Below are 18,669 nucleotides of genomic sequence, written 5' to 3'. Positions count from 1 at the left end.
ACCCCCCTACACACACACACACCTTTATCCTGCAGAGTTCAGAAATGGACTTCAAGTGTACAGTAATTAATCACGGTGGTGCACCGCTCCAGAGACTTGACACAAACTTATCACAGAGTTGGTAAAAAAGAATAAATCAAATGATTTATTGACCTCTATGGTGGCTTGAGCTGCCAGGAGAAGGCATTACCCTGTTGATCCATGTGTGCACTTGAGAAACGATGCTGGAGATTTCGTTTGTTTTGATGCGACCTTAAGGACAGTAAACCCAGTCGATGTTAAAAATCTGTTTCATGCGTCCAAGCAGTGGTGGCGACAAATTGTCATTTTGGCGATGTTTAACCACATTGTCTGCTTCCGGCTTCTCAAACGTGACGCTTCATCCATCTTTGTCGCCGCGTTTGAGCGATCGTTGGGACAAAACAAATCGAGCAATTTAAAGACGTTTCTGCGGTGGAGGAACACTTGGTAGGCATTTTGAGCGCTCTTCTTCTCTCGTCATTTGTCAACACATCGACACATTTCACAGGTAATCGATAAAGGAATCAGCAATGAAAATAATTGTCGCGCTCAGGCCCCAGAACTCGTGGGCGGCAATAAATCAGACGTGTTGCAGGTTCGACAAAGTGCCGCAACTGTCATCTTTTCTTCTCCAACCTCGATGATGAGTGTCTCGCTAAGTTTAATACATGTGGAGGGATTTGTGGAACACAGTGCAGCATAGTTTATGTTTCAGAAAAGCAAACACACAGAGTTGTCAGGAAGACGTATGCTAATATCGTGCACATTACCCTTTGAGTATAGGCTACGAGCGGCTGCTCTGATTGAATACGCCCGTGGTCAAGCTACATTAAGCCATTTAATTTGCTCGCTAATATTCTGTCTCCTAAAACCAAATCCTAATCATCATTTCCTATATGAGATGTAATTGGCGGCCCTTGCTTGAGATTTACCGATGCTTGCTCGGACTGAGGAGGCTGACGGGAAAGTTTCTTCAAGGGCAAAGCGTCATCTTTCCATGAACTCCACTAATGCAATAAAAGGAGCAGTGCACCTTTTGGATTTCAGCTGTATAGTGGACAGTAATGATGTGCGGTGATGGCTTTTAATCAGATATACAGGGAGCAGAGAGATGTGTGCGGTCTCACTGCTGGGATGAGAGGCTCTTGTAACTTGCGATTGCTGTCATTCCTTATTTATTTTTCTATTTACAAGCAAATCAAGTTCTCAGAGGCCAAGGTGATGATTTTTTTTTCTCAAACAAAAATTCCACCTGCATGAAGAATAAAGTTAAAATTGCCACTTTTTAGAAGCTGGAATTAGCAAATATTTGGTTGATGAATGACAATAAATCAATTGTGAATGCTCTGAGAAGAATCAGACACGTTGACATTTCGATGCGGTCTTTTCTATGGGGCACATGTCAGCACACCCAAAGGATTAGTGAGGTTTCATTAGTTCTGATATAGACTTGCTCTACGTTTGTCGCTCAGATCCCTCACGTAACTTGTATTGCTGGATTTTTTTTTCTGATCTTTCGGTTTCCATTTAATTTCTGAAGAAGTGCACAGGAGAGTGTCGCAGGAATAAGCCCTACAAACAGGAAATGATTCAGTTTTTGTGCAATAGTTTGTTGTCATCGCAATATTTAGAGTTTAATGTTGTGTTCTACAATATGAAATAGGTGGCTTAATATTGCACTTGTTATTAAAAACTTGGCCTCAACAAAGGCGCTTGCTAACGGGTGGCTAAATGAGACAATTACATTCACGCTTTTATCGTTCCAGTTGACGAAAACATGTAAGTGGCCACGAATCTTAGTTTCGGCGGTAATTAAAAATCCAATGGAAAGAAAAATGCATTTTGGTCGAGGGAACCTGGGCAGCAAGCATTTTCCTGGAGGAAGACAATCCTGAAACCGACGCCAAAAAGGCTGTCAATAGTGCAACAGATTGAAAAGGTTGTCCAACACAATTCAGGCCACTTCCTCACTTTGTCACAGCGCTGCTATTACTCTGCGCCTACGTGCATGAATGAAACAAAAAGCTAAAGGAGTTTTTTTGCTTTAAGACTGAGCTACTTCATAAGCCTCGGGGCGACCAACAGAGGACACGCAAATGAAAGACAAGGTGTCAGCCGAGCAGCCTCGGCACGTCGATGTGTCACCTGTGGAAAGTCTGTTTCGAATTCAGGGGAAGACTCATTTGCCGGAATAAAAGTATTTTTTACCTCCGCTGAATCGTTTCTACTGTATCGCCTCGAGGACAATGTAAATCTATTCCCCGCCTGACACTTTTCGCAGTGACAGTAGTCCTCAAACACAGGTGGGCTGAGGAAAAACACTTTTTTAGATGCGGTTAATCTCTTTAGTGCAGGCACTCTGTACTTCAAATCTCATTACGAGCGGGTAAAAAGAGCCGTTCCGAACATCTCTGCGTTCAGCCGTCCCCCGCTGAAAGAATCCGATACATCCATTCGACACCTGTTTCATTTTTCAAAATCTCCATTCGGCAACTGACGTGGAAATCCCGGCTCTCTGCTGTTTATTTGGGGGGCGGATTTTGTTCAGCCTCGTGCTGACGTGCGCCGCGAGCGTGGAGCCTTTGATCCATCGCGAACACGCGGCGAGGATGACTCCGCTCTCCTAAGACGTTATCTCCTGCTGCTTCTTGCATTCTTCTTCTCTTTTTTTTCTTCTTCCCTCGCCACCGTTTATCTCATTCAGTGACATCCCAGATCCCCAACACGTACACAGAGAGTGCTACTGAGTGAGACTATCAGCAGGCCGAAGCCTTTGCCTCGGTAACGTAGTTGCCTCCTCAAGGTTTAATTCCTGGCCTGTCATCCACCGCTTGAGTTAGAGCCCAGCTTGCAGACACAAGACCAAGGAAGCCATCACGGGCACTGGCTGAATTATCTCTGCTTTGATTTATCTTTGTATTCCCTGCATGCCTGGCTGGTTTTCTCATAATGCCTCAGATGATTTTCTTTTTTTGCCCCCGAGGAACCCTAATGCTGTGGTGTCCTTGTCTTTACCCCTGTTGCTTTTGATTACGTCCTGTCCTTTTGTTTTTCTTTTCCATTAGAATACTCGCCGCACCTACTGCTCACAAGCACCGACGCTTCTTTCCAGTTAATAGATATTTTTTTTGCTCTAAAATTGATCTGCCTGGTTTAATGAATGTTAAACAAGACTCGAGTATTAGTAATGGGGAGTTTTATTGAGTTGTTTGCATGCAGAGGCAAAAAAAAAAAGACACGTTGGTATGCCATTTGTTTGGGATGATTGAGGAAATTGCAAAAGCCATTTAGTTCCTTCAAGCATAACCCTCCATGTTCTGCTCCCTATGTAGATCTGAAGGGATTGTTCTAAGGTAACAACTGTTTTTAGTTTCAGGTGATTATACACTAATTAAAATGTTGTTATGAATATTACACTACTTTTCTAAATCCTACATACTGGACCTTTAGGTGCTTATTGCCTGTTTGGGGTTTTCATGAAATCCTCTTAATGTGTTGTTGAATGGACTTTCTTCTCCTTTCATATTTTAGAAAGGTTTCCTGCATTATAGTCTTTCAGCATGGCAGACCCTGACGTTCCAAAGCCACCTGTGGCCGCGTCAAATGTGATAATGTCATTTCTGTCAAGCTATTGTGGACTACTGCTGCATTGTTTCTCTTTCAGAAGATGACATCATGCCAAGGAACCCTGCCAGAGGCCACGTGATTGGTGGAGTGTTGGCGAGAGTCCCTGCCTCTCCAAATGAACTAATGGAGCAGTTTGTACAGCGGGACAAGCTTTTATCTGCTGCATTTGGGAGAGCAGAACAAGCCAGCTGCAGTTCGGGGACAGATGTGCCATGACTGGTGTCCATCTGCAAGACACTTGCACAAATCAATGCACCCAACAGATAACAATGGCTCCTGCTGAGAACACCAGTGTTTTCGCGGCGGCAGGTCGTTGTCCCAACTGCAGCGCCTCCGCCCACCCGGGTGTGGACGTTGCCAAGGCGGTGGTTTTGGGGATGGTGCTGGTGGTGTTTGTCGTGTTCGGGGTCCTTGGCAACATCCTGGTCATCCTGTCGGTGTTGCTCCACCGCAACTGGCGCTCCGTGACGCATTACTTCATCGCCAACCTGGCGGCGGCGGACCTGCTGCTCAGCTCCGCCGTCCTGCCCTTCTCCGCCACCTCGGAGGCGCTCGGCAGATGGGTGTTCGGCCGTACCTTCTGCAGCGCCTGGGCCGCGCTGGACGTCCTCTGCTGCACCGCCTCCATCCTCAGCCTGTGCGTGATCTCCATCGACCGATACCTGGCCGTCAGCTACCCTCTGCGCTACCCGGCCATAGCCACGGGGCGGCGAGGCCTGACCGCCGTGGCGGCTCTCTGGGGACTCTCGGCAGCCATATCCGTGGGCCCCCTGTTTGGCTGGAGGGAGCCCGAACCGGAAGACGAGACGGTGTGCCGCATCACGGAGGAGCCCGGTTATGCTTTGTTCTCGGCACTGGGGTCCTTCTACATCCCTCTGGCCATCATCCTGGCCATGTACTGCCGCGTGTATATTGTGGCGAGGCGAGAGACGAAGACGCTCAAGAAGAGCAGTGAGGGAGGAGGCGTTGAGACGGAGGGCGTGATGCTGAGGATACACAGAGGGAACGCCGCTCAGACGGGGAAGCCTGAGGGGCATGACGAGGGGTCGGCGACTCATAAGCGCACCACCTTTTCCCTGCCAAGGCTGCTGAAGTTCTCCAGGGAGGAGAAGGCAGCCAAGACTCTTGGCATTGTTGTCGGGTGCTTCATTCTGTGCTGGCTCCCTTTTTTCCTGGTTTTACCCATCGGTAGGTACCTCCTAAACGTCTGCGTGAACACCGTTGTGTGCATTTTCATTTGTTCTTGTTCTATTCACAAAAGGTCTGTTTGTCTGAAAGCACTCCTTGAAGAACCCAAAAGGTAATTTACCAATACTTACTGCCAGTTTTAATTGTGAAACTATGACTGGAAACCTCAAAGACTCTTTGCTCGAAAAGCTCTTTGGTTTCCCAAAGCAATGTTTTCTTTTCGGGACAATAGAAAAGATGTTGTGAGAACTAGTCACCTAAATTACGAAACAAGCAATAACTTGACAATCTACCAAATCCTGGAGGAAATATCTGTCCCTCTAGCTGCTAAATGCTCCACTCTGTTCAACTAAATATGTCTGTCTGCAGTTTGATGCTCAGCAGGTGGTGGGCAGTGGGCTTTTAGAGCTGCCTGTTGCTGCTGAATGCAACACTGAGAGAGAAGTGAGAGTGAGAACCGTCAACAGTAGGTTCATCAAGATCATGTTCACATTGGCAATCAGTGCATTGTTAGCAAAGTGTCCAATAGAGTCGCTTTAATAAAATAAAATGTTTAAACAGGTTTTTTTTTTAGATAAATGGACCCAGGATAAAACATCTTGTGAGTTGCAATTGTTTTTTACAGTGCATTGTCTGGAAGACAATACATCAAGAGTCATTGAGGATTGTGGAAAAGTGTTGTCAAACACGCGACAAAAGACTGTTCTAGATTTACAGCATCGTTCAGACAAACAAGTCTTTACAGGAGCTCTGTGACTAATGAGAGGCATGAAATGGGGTGTAACTCCAGCGAAAATGACATCGAAGGAAGTTTAAATGATGGATCTGCCGTATTATTGGAATCTAAAAAAAGGGCTGAAATGATTAAGAAATTAATTGATGTCATAATGAGAGCTAAAATGATTTATTTGATACATGTTCTTACAGAGGCCTGCTTTATTCTGATAATTCTTCAAATGGTAATACACATTTTAGCAAAGGCAGACTGAATAGAAATGAACTGATTAAGATAATTCTTAGTCTGCTGTCAAAGTCAAACGTTACTATAAGTATGAGCTGCTCTATCGGGAGCTCTGGAAAAGGTGAATGTCCACTTCTAGCAACTCATAATGCAATCATGTAAATGTAATAAAAAGCCGTGATGTAATAAAAACACATTGTGTGAGAAAGCCGAGAGCGTCTAACCTAATAACAGTGTAGTGCATTATGTAACACGGGATTACATTATGAGAAGGTTGTAACACTATTGAGAAAAAAGCAAAAAAATAAAAGTGAGAGCCTTTAAAGAGATGAAATGTGAAATCTTTTCCATACAGGAGTAATTATGAATGGAAAAAATATTTCAATCACCCAGTTTATTAAAATCAGAATTTGACAACAAGAAAAGTGTTTTTTAATTACATTATTCAACTTTATTGTCTTTGCTCACAATGTAATGTTATCATGAGTTTTTTTTACGTCTTGCACTTTCTTAGCTTCCATTAAACGTGCACTGACGTATGCTCCATCCTCTAAACCAAGTGCTCTCGACATCACATTCAATTAATTCCACCTACATTTTTGTCAGACTCTGTCAAAGAAGAATCACAGCGATGTTATCGCAGCCGTAAGAGAGGACAGAGCCCAACCACTGTGTCCCGTAATCTACGATCTTAATTGCCTCTGAAACAACGCTCATGACTCGACGGAGATAAGTGATTGTCAGTGTGGTCCGGTGTGTATTTAAGGGTGATAGTCTGTCAGCAGTTCCCTCTCAGGTCACCGATGGTGAGATTGTTTCTGCAACCTGTATTTCCTTACACAAGCTGTAATCTTATTGAAGAAAGGCAGAATCTATTATACAGGATGGAGGGGACATGGACGAAACGCATTCTCTGGACCAATAATAATATGTTTTATCTTTCACTCGCTCCTTTCTTTTTCAGCCAGTGTGTCTATTCATAACCAGCATATTAAAAACAGACCCAATGTGTAATCCCAGTGTAAACAAAAGGGTCGCTCTACCAACAAGCGGGAGCTGCTCTCTGTCCTGACTTGATTACCGGGTCTTTTGACACAGGGATTAAGACTACACAATAACCAAGTTATTATAGTTTGACTTTCATGGTTATGTCCTTATGTTTGATGAAACATTTTGCCAAAAGGGCTTTTTTTCATCAGAAGACGTTTTAACACGTCACAAAAGGAAAAATACAGATGTACATAATTATTATACTGACAATATCTTTACATTCTGCCTATAATTTACATTAGTGATATAACTAAACACTAAACTCACCTTCAGACTTACTGGAAATTGTCATCGGTCACACCTGTTTTATTTTGTCATGATGTATTTGGTGTGTGACGGCTGGAAGCTGCCGTCACACACCAAATACATGAAACTGTTTTAATTTGGGTCACACTTTCCAACGAGCAGGAAGCACACCTTGAACTGTCCGTCAAGGCATCTCGGCAGAAAATGTGTCACTGACTTAGTGTCATCATTTCTTGTCATATATATCATTATTGGTTATCGGCCAATGAAATACCCAGCACACAGACTTTTTATTCATGGTTCACTTAGTAGATTTTTCTTTAATACATCAAAATGTGAGAGGCAGATAAGCATTATTGTTATCATATATTATCATGAATATATAGCCGCTGTTGTCAGCCTTCCTTTGTTCATCCTCAGGAGACGATGGATATATATGTACTAGAATTTCATGGCCATCCATCCAAGTGCTGTCAAAACATTTTACGTAAACGACAAGCGTTATCTTTATCGTGGCGTGAGAGGAAAGGTCATGGGATCACCAAAGTCCGGATTTAACCTGGAGGAAGCCATAAATATCTGATTGTATGACAATCCATCTCATAGTTGCTATTTTAAGATATTTTAATCTGGACTAAAGTGCTGGACCGACCAGCTGACCTTAGGATTGACATCAGCATTAATAGAGCCGTGTCGCCATCGTGGCTAAAAATACAGACGGAGCCTTTAATGATGTAGCTCTGACAGCAACCCCCTCCCCCGCGGTGGGTTAGCATTGCAGCTATTGTGATTCAATAGCTATTGAGGCCTGAATCATTGGCATAATGTCGCTTGATGGTATGTTTTACTCTCTGAACGCAACACCAGGCAGGACCTGCCTCCTTCGGCGCTGTCCCTCGACTCTACTGCTGCTCGTGTTTCTCAGAAGGAACATCGAGAAATTCAATTACAAGCGACCAAATAGAGCAAATAAAACACCACGCTGGAGCCGAATGGGCTTCGACTGTGAGATGAAATGGAATGAACCAAACTATTGTTCCCTCGTATGAAAGCTATTACAGATAGCGCGCGTGAGAGCCTAATGGGCTGTAATGCCAGGAGGCATCCTCAGTCAGGCTGTAGCCTCCCAAGGCAGCAAGTCATCGGAGAATAGTTACGCATTTCAATTCAGACAGACCTTCACGGCTCACAGCGCAGCACTCAGAGGCCCTGATAGTCTGAGATTTCCGGAGAGAGGTGTTGGAAAAACTACTGAATTTCTCATTTTGTGTTTTTCCTGAGTACTTTAGATGGAGAGCCTGTTCTGTTCTGCAGCGCACGGTGGCCGCCCGCCTTTCACTGCAGCCACAACCTTGCCGGCATCACTCGCACAGCATGCTCCCAGAGCTCACGCGAGGAGGGGACCGCTGCTTATCAATGGCACCACGCAAAGCCGCTGTGAAACGTTGCTCGAGGGAAAAATTTGATTTGCACATTGGTTTATGGAAATCATTCCAGAGGAGTTGTATGGAGTTGAGGTCAGGGTTCAATTAAGTTCTTCCTCAACAAACTAGGAATACCGTTTCTTTATGCACTTGGCTGTGTGCATGCTGGGTTTAAACAGGGAGGGGGTCAAACACAAACTGGTGCCACAATGTTGGAAACACACCATTCTCACGTAGACAGACTTATCTACACAGAGCTGTGTCAAAAGGTGCCACACATTATCGTTCTGCTACAGGGGGGGTGAGGACATGATGAAGCAACGGTGCAATCGTTAAAATAGATAGCTCGGAGAGCGGAAGGGTAAAATAATGTCAGGCTTCTTACCACAGTCTACATGCGGTGAGTCAGACTGGAAATATACTGAACTAAATTCGAATTATATGCTGTAGCACCGAGACTACCGATAACTGGAACCAATGGGCCTAAAACATGAAAAACAGGCCTTTCTAACAGTACCTGGAATGGCTCGTTCGCACACTTTTGGCTGTATAGCGGAACTCAGTGAACAACTTTGAATTTCTTACAATTCGTCTTTACAGCGTTCTTAATACTCACATACTGTTTTGATAATCTCTCCCAAAACGATTTGTTAAAATTAGACGGAGACTTACAGAAAGGCGGGTACGGGTTCAGTGTCTGGTTCAGGTTACAGGAGCTCGGAAGAAAAAACATTACAACCTTGAGGAACTGGCTCGTAATGAATCGAAATGGGACCCGCCACATGAACTGGGAGGCTGATAAGTGAATGAGATAGAGGTGGAGGAGGGTTGGGGGGGTAAGTGGGGCCTGGTAATTGCAGATCAGAGGAGAAATGTGGGAGCATGTGTGGAGAAGTACGGGGCAATCAGGTGATGGGGAATGATGGAAAAGGTCAATGAAAGGGCCTGAGGGAATAGGGAATGTGGCCAGAGAAGAGGGGCCGAGAGACGAGCTCAGACACTTCATTTACTGAAATACTGTAAATGTCTATCTTTCGGTGACTTAACGTATTGTGGCGGATAAGTGTCTGTTTCATTCATATTTCTGTTTTGTCGATGTGTCTTTGTGTGTTCTTCAGGCTCGATCTTCCCATCCTGCAAGCCTTCTGAAACCATCTTTAAGATAACCTTCTGGCTGGGATACCTCAACAGCTGCATCAACCCCATTATCTACCCGTGCTTCAGCCGGGAGTTCAAGAAAGCCTTCCACCACGTGCTCCGTGGACGCTGCCTGAGAACTGGGGTGCTGGCCGTCAAACCACAAGGACACATCGCCCCCCACTCCTTTAGTCCGGGCCCCGCGTCCAACACCTCCGACGTCTCGGCCCAAAACCGCGCCACTGCTTCCTCGTGGGGCTGCTGCGGGCCGCTGTCGACCTCCTCCTCGTCGGTCTGCGGTACGGATCAGGCTCAAATCCAGAGCAAGAGTCTGCTGAAGGCGTGGTGTCTCTCGGCAAGGAGAACACCGGTACCGCAGAACCCCTCCGGCCACAGATCGGCCAAGGTCTTGCGCCTTTCTCTCGGCGTTACAGGAGAGGCTGTTTGATCGGCATGTGAAATTCTTCACTGCGTCCACTCTTGTGCTTTGTGAAAACTCTCACATACAACTTTTGCATGCATATTTAAATCTCTCAGAGGCGTCAGAGTGCAGCGCCAGACAACAGTGAGACCTGCTTCCAGAGCGGGCGGACGATAACTCTGACTGTAACCTTCATGCCAGTGTAAATGAGCGTCAATAAATATGGTGGTACGAAAGTGAATAATATTTTACCTCTATTTAACAGCCAGCACTCAGCTGCTCTTGAATAGAGGCCGAGCACGACCTGTCAAAGTGTTCAATAAAAGCTACTCCTAAGAAGATTGCGGCAAGTGACTTTTGCATTAGAGTACAACGATCTTTGGCTAAAAAGTGCATTAAGTGCGAGTATGGGCAAACGGCTCGTAGGGATCTCTATCTGCACTTGAAAGGGAATAAACCAGATAACAGAATCTCATTGAAATGGCATTGTGAACGAACCCCAGAGACCTGATTTCTTTAAACATTAGTGGTATTTCTGCAGATTGCGCAAAAGCCCTGAAGGGCGAGATACTCTTAAATCCCGGCACAATTAGCACTCACTGACAGCTCTTGAGTAAGTTGAATCTGGTGTCAGAGTGGATGGCTTATACATGTGACCTCTGCTTCAACAGGGGCAAAGCGCAAGCAGGTCTCGGATTTTGAAATAACTGTCAAAATAGAAGAAAATAATAGGAGAAATACCAGTTGTTATTTAGACGTGGGATAAATAACAGGACGGCAGTGAAGTCTCAAACACACAAAACCCCTCTGAAGCTTTCAATGGACAGTTTTTTAGTTTTTGTGGTGGCTGCATCAAAGATGTGTTGAATCGACTTTTAATGTATGACATGATAGCTTGTGGTGCTGTTGAATAAATGAACAGGTGTCAGATGGTTTTCTCTCTATTTTTGAATGCTGCTCTCCTGCCGGCGCAGTAACTCCGGAGTTGTGTTTTTCCGTGCAAACGCGGGGGGAAAAACGGCGTCATCACTCATAAAAAGTGGTTTATGGGTAATTCAGTAGTTAAGCTTTCACCTTAATTATAATAACTGTACCGGGATGAAACACATGTGTTGCTTTTACTTTTTCAGTACAGCCACTTTGTTGTCAGGAGCCCATGTCGCACCGTGGCAAGTGGCTAGTTAGCTAGCTCATGTTAGCCTGCTAATTCCACTCCATGCTTTCATGCTCATGCTAATATGGGATCAGAAAAGGAGCGGAGCAGCGAGGTGGAGGGTCCCTGCTACCTGCCACTGGAAAAATACGGCTTGCACTCACTCTCCTGCCGGCAAAGTGGTCTCCCTTCAGTGGCTGTAATTCTGCAAATCCATCAAATTCAGTGCTCCATGACACATAGCTTTTTTAGCTGTCATGTTTGTCTGCGTCGAGGCTTTCGTCCTAAGGGAGTAGGCGTGGTCTAATCTCTTCGCCCCATTTTTCAAAATGATGCAGTGGGTGGACTTTGGCTCAGACCCAGGTGTGAAGTCACGCTTCAAAGAGGCCAAACGCTGTTGGAGCGTTCCAGAGTCGGTGGGTTCATCACAAGCGACCCCTTCCAAATTCTACCTACTCATGTGAATTATTGTCGATTCATAAAACGTTGATCAAAGGATGTTTAAATCTTGCTTTTACGCTGGCGTACGAGCCCAAAAATACAATTCCATCTGTGTCCTCGTGATTGTTGGTATTCTGTTCACGCCATTAAAAGGCAGGTTAATTAACTTTGAATAAACTAAATCACTGCTGCAAAAGAGGTTTTAAAATATATCACTATAACCTTTAATAAAAGGTCATCAACAAGACTCAATGATTCAGATCTCCCTGAATGCTCATTGATGCAAGGCGATTGAATAGGATTGCATTATACTTCGGGCATGTCTCTGGTGTTTCAGCCCACTCCGTGTTGGAATTTCATCAATATAGCAAAAACAAATTCTTAAACAAACATGGTTCACTGTCCAAACAACGTGAGCGTTATATAAAAAAACATGTCGTACATATATATTTTGGTTGTCTGATCTGCTTAAGAAGTTGTCACACGTTTCTTCTTCGCCATAAATCCTCTGCCTCCTCCCGGTACAGAGCTGTTGTTCTCTGCTGCGCTTTGATTAAAGGCAGTTTTTCCCGCCCCTCCAGACATCAGTGATGAATGCCTGAGAATGCTTATCTGGGGAACGCAGGGCGTTGCAGAGGATTTCCAGGAGACGGATAATTTTGTGATTTTACAGTCACCTGAGGTGAGGTCGACAGTAACCTTAACCTTCATTCTGCATTGCTGCACTTAAGCACGATGGCATTGTGCAACCGCTCAGGAGCCTGATGCCCGCGCCTTAACTCCCACGCTTCACATCTCTGTAACTGTCTCGGACAACTAATAAACATGCAGCTCTCGTTGTCTGACATTACGCGGCCAGAGACTCAATGTTACACTGCATTAGGCGACAAGTACAGCAGAAATAGATGCGTGAACGTTTCATTAGAGAGGCATGGCTGAACGAATAATATATTAGTAAATACAATGACATTTCACGCTCTGAATTATAATACATTTTCATATATTGCTTAAAATTGGCACCGCCGTCCGTTTCAATCAGAAAGCATAAACATGGTAATTAATTTTCATCTCCAGTGACTTTTTCCTTCTGTTTGAATGTCAAAGCAATACAATTCATTCTCGCCTTTTTTCCCCCCCGTTTGGCTAAAACGCACGGCTTTGAGCAGCAGTTGCTGCCTTCAAATAGAAAAGAAACCTGGGAACATAAGGCGATGGCAGCTATTGAGGGATTCTGGTAGAGGGAGAATCATCAAGAACCGTCTACCCGTCTCATGAGGACAGTGGCATTGTGGGGAGTCATCTTATTTAAGAGGACAAATTGGGGGCAATTGCACATCCCCATGATGTAAATTGTTTCAGTGAGTGAAGACATGTTTTAAGGTTGGAGTAAGGCTACATTTGGGGAAAAATTAGGCTACCGGTTCAGAAACAAATGAAATGTCTTCTCTGAGGCCTTAAACCGTGAACCCTCAGGGACGTCACGACCGAAAATGTACAATTGTGGGTATTTATTTTAAAATGTTTTTACTCCCCGATTCGCACGTGTTCCAGGCTCTTTCCTCACAAGTTGATAAGGTAATTTCAATTAATCTATTTACTCGCTTCTGTCAAAACAACTTGATAAAATGAAGTGTTTCATGAATAAATCTACATAATATAATCTCTGCTTCCATTCCTTTTATGTCCCATCTTCAATCCTGAGTGTTTCTGAGGAAATGTAATTTGCCAGCCTGAACATCCATGGGGTCCTCCATGTTGACCGTCTTTACGTCTCCACGCTTCCACTGTTAACCACCTGTGTTTCACGTCACAATGCTATGAATTGTGGGTAAATTCCCATGGGCGACGTCTGCTGGAATGCAGTCTTACGGAAAGTGTTCATAAAAGACTCAAAACCACAACTCACAGACCTGACGGGAGGGCACCTTTAAAGTCCGGGAGCGTGACGATGGGGATTGGGCCTGAGTCAATGCAATGTCCCCAAAAGTCATACAAACAGGACCTTGTGTGTGTGTGTGTGTGTGTGTGTGTGTGACGAGCAGTCGAGCTGTGTTGTGTTCGTGCCGGCTCCCATCAGCTCCCACATCATTTATGGAAATAAATGCGTCAGGTTCCTAATAAACATGCAGCTCTCATTTCCAGCACCTCATTCAAACAGTGCTGCAGCAGCTGTCATATTAAGGCAAACACTGTCGTGATGAATGGAGCCAGGCTCCCATTACTGCAAAGACAAGCGTCTGCCGTTTAACCTAATCAGCCGACGTAGGAGAGAGCCATTTCGTTACAAATCGGCGATCATGATGAATGACGTCGTTGAGCAGCGAGCAAAGCAGACGCCGGGAATTGTAACTGCGTCAGGGAGCCAAAGGGGCATCATTCGTTCCGATGACGGGAATATCGTTTGTGTTATGCGTCAAATGGGAAGAGTTTCCCCCCAAAACTTCTTCTGACTTCTCTTTCTCCAAGTCTTCTTTTCTCGAGTGACTGAGCTCTCAGAAGACATAACTTCTGTATGTGGGGAAGCGACGAGGAAAGTAACCACACCAAATAAAAGTAAGTGCTGCTGAATGAAACTCTCTGATATGCAGAGCGTCCTCAGTGGTGACGTCATACAGGCGTACGGGTGCGAATGCGCAAACGATGAGTGTATGCCACACTAACAAATGCAACTCCTGCCACTAAGGTGTCACGATTAAAGTTGCCAAAAATGTCCCCACTGTGTCGTTACGATTATAATTCTCTGTTTCATTAAACACTTCGATGACACGATGAGACACAAGTGGTGACTGATTCATGTCTGCCAGCAGAAATTATGTGTTTTTCTGCAGTTCTTCACTTGTTATTTTTCTCATTTCAAATTTTCTTCAGTTTAATATTTACTCAGTAGGATGGATTGGCCAAAAGCCGCATTGGAAATTGTTATTTGACAAATATGAATGCGAATGACTCTCTTTGTGGCATACGCCATGTAATGCCCTTCAATCTCAGGCAGCTGAATGAATATTAAAGGCATTTGTGGCCCCGGATACTCACAGCAGTAGCGTTTATCATTATTAATATTTAATGACTGAAAGAACTGGATGTAAAGTCAAAGTGGCAACTCACAGTGATTAACCTATAGAGAAGTATGATTCTTCCTAAATCAATGTGTTTTTTGGTTGTTCAGGCGAGCGCTAACAAGTCCCCAAAAGAGACAACACGTCATCACACAGAACACAACGCCGCCTGATTCGCTTTGAGGTGGTGACCTCAAAAGTCATTAAAGTGTTGTTTCGTTAGCGCTGAGCAAAACGTTCTACTGTCATGGAGCTGTTTGCCACAGGGTTTCTTTTCTGAGGAAAACCAGCACGATGCTAACACGATGCTAACTTCGCCACCCCTGCAGCACTCGATTTGTGAACACGCGCTGATATTATGCAAAAAGTAACACCTCAACAGGTGTGTTCACCCTTTTTCCCTGATAACACTTTGTGTAGGATACAAACTTAGTGAACAGAATACTTTTCTCTACAACTAGTGAACTAGAGTTCAGCCGGAGGTCATGAGGCTCTGAATGAGGGACCCTACAGTGACGGAAACAGGGGAAACAAACACGTTTTTCTGATCAATGTATCGCAGCGTTGCAATGGAATGAAGTGATTTCAGAAAATGACGCTGTTGCTTTCTCCTGGTTCTGTGTTACAACTGTCCCAGTTTGTTTATTTGGGAACCGTTGGAAGAAGGAGGGGCACTGCTGCCATTGGTGCCAGTTGTGTTGATGTAAATTGGCGAATCCCACTGTTACCAATCGTGTCACCTTTAAAAAAAAAAAGAAAGAAGCTTCAGCTCAGTAAAATAAAGTTATGTGACGCTATATTATTAAGCATACACATAAGTCATGAGTCTGTGGAGTCTCAGAATGAATGTACAATGTCCAAACAGATTGGCTAGCATTAGCTTCAGAGCAAATACAAACTTCCACCTCCTGACAATAAAAGGCACAGCTGGCTTATAATAGCCCGCCTTATTATTTTTGTATTTAATGTGCCTTGAGGCCGATGCGATTCGCGCGTCATTCACTCGATTGCTTTTTCATTCCTGTCGAAAGTGAAAAAACGCACAAACCTCTACTTTTGTTTCACAGCGATCTCACGCCATCGACGAGAAGGAATCACTCAGTCAATCAGTGTTATCATTAACAGTTTAATGGTTGGTTAATTATTCATCACAAAGATGCTCTAATACAATCGCGTGTCACCGGCTTGACGCCAATGTGAGTTCAGTTCCCCTCTTACATATTCCATGTTACAGCGTATTTGAGGGAAATCAGCTGACAGGAAGTAGACAATGCCATCACGTTGAAGCGGTCCACACATGATTCAATTAGTTGGCGTCGTCAGAACGTCTTCCAGTTCAGTGGCACTTGTAATTATTAAAGCTCTGGCTTGGACTTGAAATATCTGATTTGAATGGCGACAACCATGGAAATTAATTCTAAAAGACTTTAAGCTTCGGCGTGTGGGAGGGAGCTAATGCCATGTTAGATGTATTTACTGTAATACTCATGTCCCGGGACATTTTGTCTTAACAGCCCTCAGCTGCCATTTGGCACATTGAGGTCTTTCTTCATTTGTTCATTCAAGTTGCTCTCGACGTCATCCAACCACCTTTTACGTCTCGGCGGCCCAAATTGGGCCTGCGTATCTTATTTCTTTTGCCTCCAATTTTGCGACTTGTCAGATTCCAAACAGCACTATTTCACAGCAACTGAGCTGAGTAATTTCAGCGGTTTTATAAGGTCTGGAGGTTTCTTTGGCAGCCCAACGTCCCATCACAAACGCTTACGGAGGTAGATGTGAAGCCGTGCGCTGAATCGCAGCCGCAGTTTGACTCCGGGCAGCAAACGAGCACAAGCTATGTTTGGACACATTTAAAGAAAAGGAAAAAAGGCAGACTGAGCTTTTCGAAAAGGTCAGCACACTCGTCCGGTCAGTGGTCCCGTCTCGTCTGATAGCTATCAGGACAGCTTAAGTGTTGCAGTCAAATGAAAACAGCGAGCAGTTTAAATGGCAGGGCAGCAGGGTCTTTATTACAGCTGGCGTCAACCTTCGCACCCTGCGAGAGTAATTAGTGCTTAAATGCATCCCTGAGAAAACCGGGGAAGAAAAGAAGAAAACAAATAACATGACCTTGCTCACGGAGCGATACTAAACACAAAACAATGCGGCGGGTTACGGTTAAGGGGTCAACGCAGGAGGCTCGGATTGAGTTGAAGAAAGTTCCCTCCGGTACTCGCAGTATCGACTGCGGAGCTAATTAAAAAGCTTCACCTTGATTTATATTAACTAATTCAAACCGAATCAGACCAAATCCCTTTCTAATTTTCTAAACCATGTAAAGTGTTTGTTAGAGGTGCCCCAAAGTCAAGGGGCGGTAATCGACTTCACAGGTTGTTTGTATATGCATTTAAAATGAGCTTTGAAAAGGATTCATGAGCATTAGTCGAATTACCTCATTGTCCTCCTGTCATGACCATGGAAACCAAAGTTCAGCCCTATATTCTGGCTCTGTCATAAAGATAGATAGATCTATATATAGATATATAGATACCATGTCATGTCATGTCATATCTATATATCTATATCTATATCTATATATCTATATCTATTTATATCTATATATATATATATATATATATATATATATATATATATATATATATATATATATATATGGAAATATGGAATAATTTCATGGATGAGAATGCAGCCTGATCTCGCTCTCCCTTGATGAGGATACAGGACTGGGGGTTTGGCCTTTAAGCGCTTCCCATTTTAAAATGTGACTCGGGATTGAACCCAGAAGGAGAAAAACACAAGTTATACGTTTCATGTGCATCTCAAACATTCCCATTCATTCGGTGTATACTTTGTCATCTTTTCTCACTTTATTATCCCCCTCCACCCCCCTGCATGCCTCTGAGGAAGGCACATGAAAGTGACTCTGATGTCAAAGGATGCTTTTATATAGGAAACCGTGTCAATTCATTCCAGTGCAGGAAATGGCGATGTTTTCACTCCAGCGCTCTCTGGAACGGGCCTGGCTCGGTTGATCAACGATCACCTTTTCAACCACTCCACGTTGAGATTCCGGCTAATTTGGTCATCAACCCCATCGTAAAGATTAGTGCAGTTGATTAACATGACTTTTTATTACTCACTCAGTTAACGCACCGACAGAGAGCAGCAGAAGACGCGCCCATGCCACCGTCTCATCACTGATATCATTTTTCATTCATGAGCTGAAGAAAAATAAAAGGAGCCCCCCCTCACCCACCTTCATAGGAGAAGAGACAGCAGAGCATGGGAGTGAGTGGTGCGTGAACAAGATGACGGCACTGCCACCTAGTGGAGAAATGTGTAACGCACCCTGCTGGTGTTACCCCCCCACTGGGCTTGTTTTTTTTAGGCAAACACAGTCCGTACTGGATAGAATGATTAATCTCTTGTGATCCCAGACCAGCGGGAGACTATCAGGACCCTGATCCATCGAAGGGCCAACACACTATTACCGACACACATTCAGCCCTTTCAGTGTCACCTAACCTCTCCGAGCGGCGCTCAGTGGTGGGAATCCATTTCCAACACAGGCTGGTGCTATTCCCTCAATGTAATGTTGTATCTTAAACGAGGGAATAGCCCATTCATGTTAGCATGTTCTGCTAACGTACATGGTTCATTGATTCTAGTTTAGAAACCAGCTCCCGTCTTGTTTCCCTTCCTCTGGTTTCTGCGTTCAGGCGACGAGCCCCCGGATGCTCGCTGTCTGGAAAACAGGCTTTCTAGCGCTTCGAAACAAGTTGTAAAACGCTTTGTGCCTTTTGCACACGGCCCAGACAACACGCCCGCAAGGGCCCTGACCTCTGGGTAAGCTGCTCTTATGGTGTTTTCAGAGAGCTTGGTGGTTTAAAAAGCTCTGGCTTGGGACCCACAGGTGGGTCGCAGGAGATTTTTATGAGGGT

General features: G+C 44.5%; 1 protein-coding gene across 1 annotated transcript; it reads left to right on the top strand.

The window, feature by feature from the left end:
• Positions 1-3,881: 3,881 nt before the first annotated feature.
• Positions 3,882-10,851, top strand: adra1ab (adrenoceptor alpha 1Ab). Its single transcript, XM_068574303.1, has 2 exons — positions 3,882-4,836; positions 9,636-10,851. The coding sequence occupies exons 1-2, from the start codon at positions 3,918-3,920 to the stop codon at positions 10,100-10,102; spliced, it is 1,386 nt and encodes a 461-aa protein (XP_068430404.1). The 5' UTR covers positions 3,882-3,917; the 3' UTR covers positions 10,103-10,851.
• Positions 10,852-18,669: the final 7,818 nt, after the last annotated feature.

Source organism: Clinocottus analis, unplaced genomic scaffold, assembly GCF_023055335.1.
Source record: "Clinocottus analis isolate CAN_PGR_092001 unplaced genomic scaffold, fCliAna1.0.p SCAF_13, whole genome shotgun sequence".
Classification (NCBI taxonomy): Eukaryota; Metazoa; Chordata; class Actinopteri; order Perciformes; family Cottidae; genus Clinocottus; species Clinocottus analis.
The sequence above is the reverse complement of the archived record's forward strand: the minus strand, read 5'-3'. Positions and strand labels throughout refer to the sequence as shown.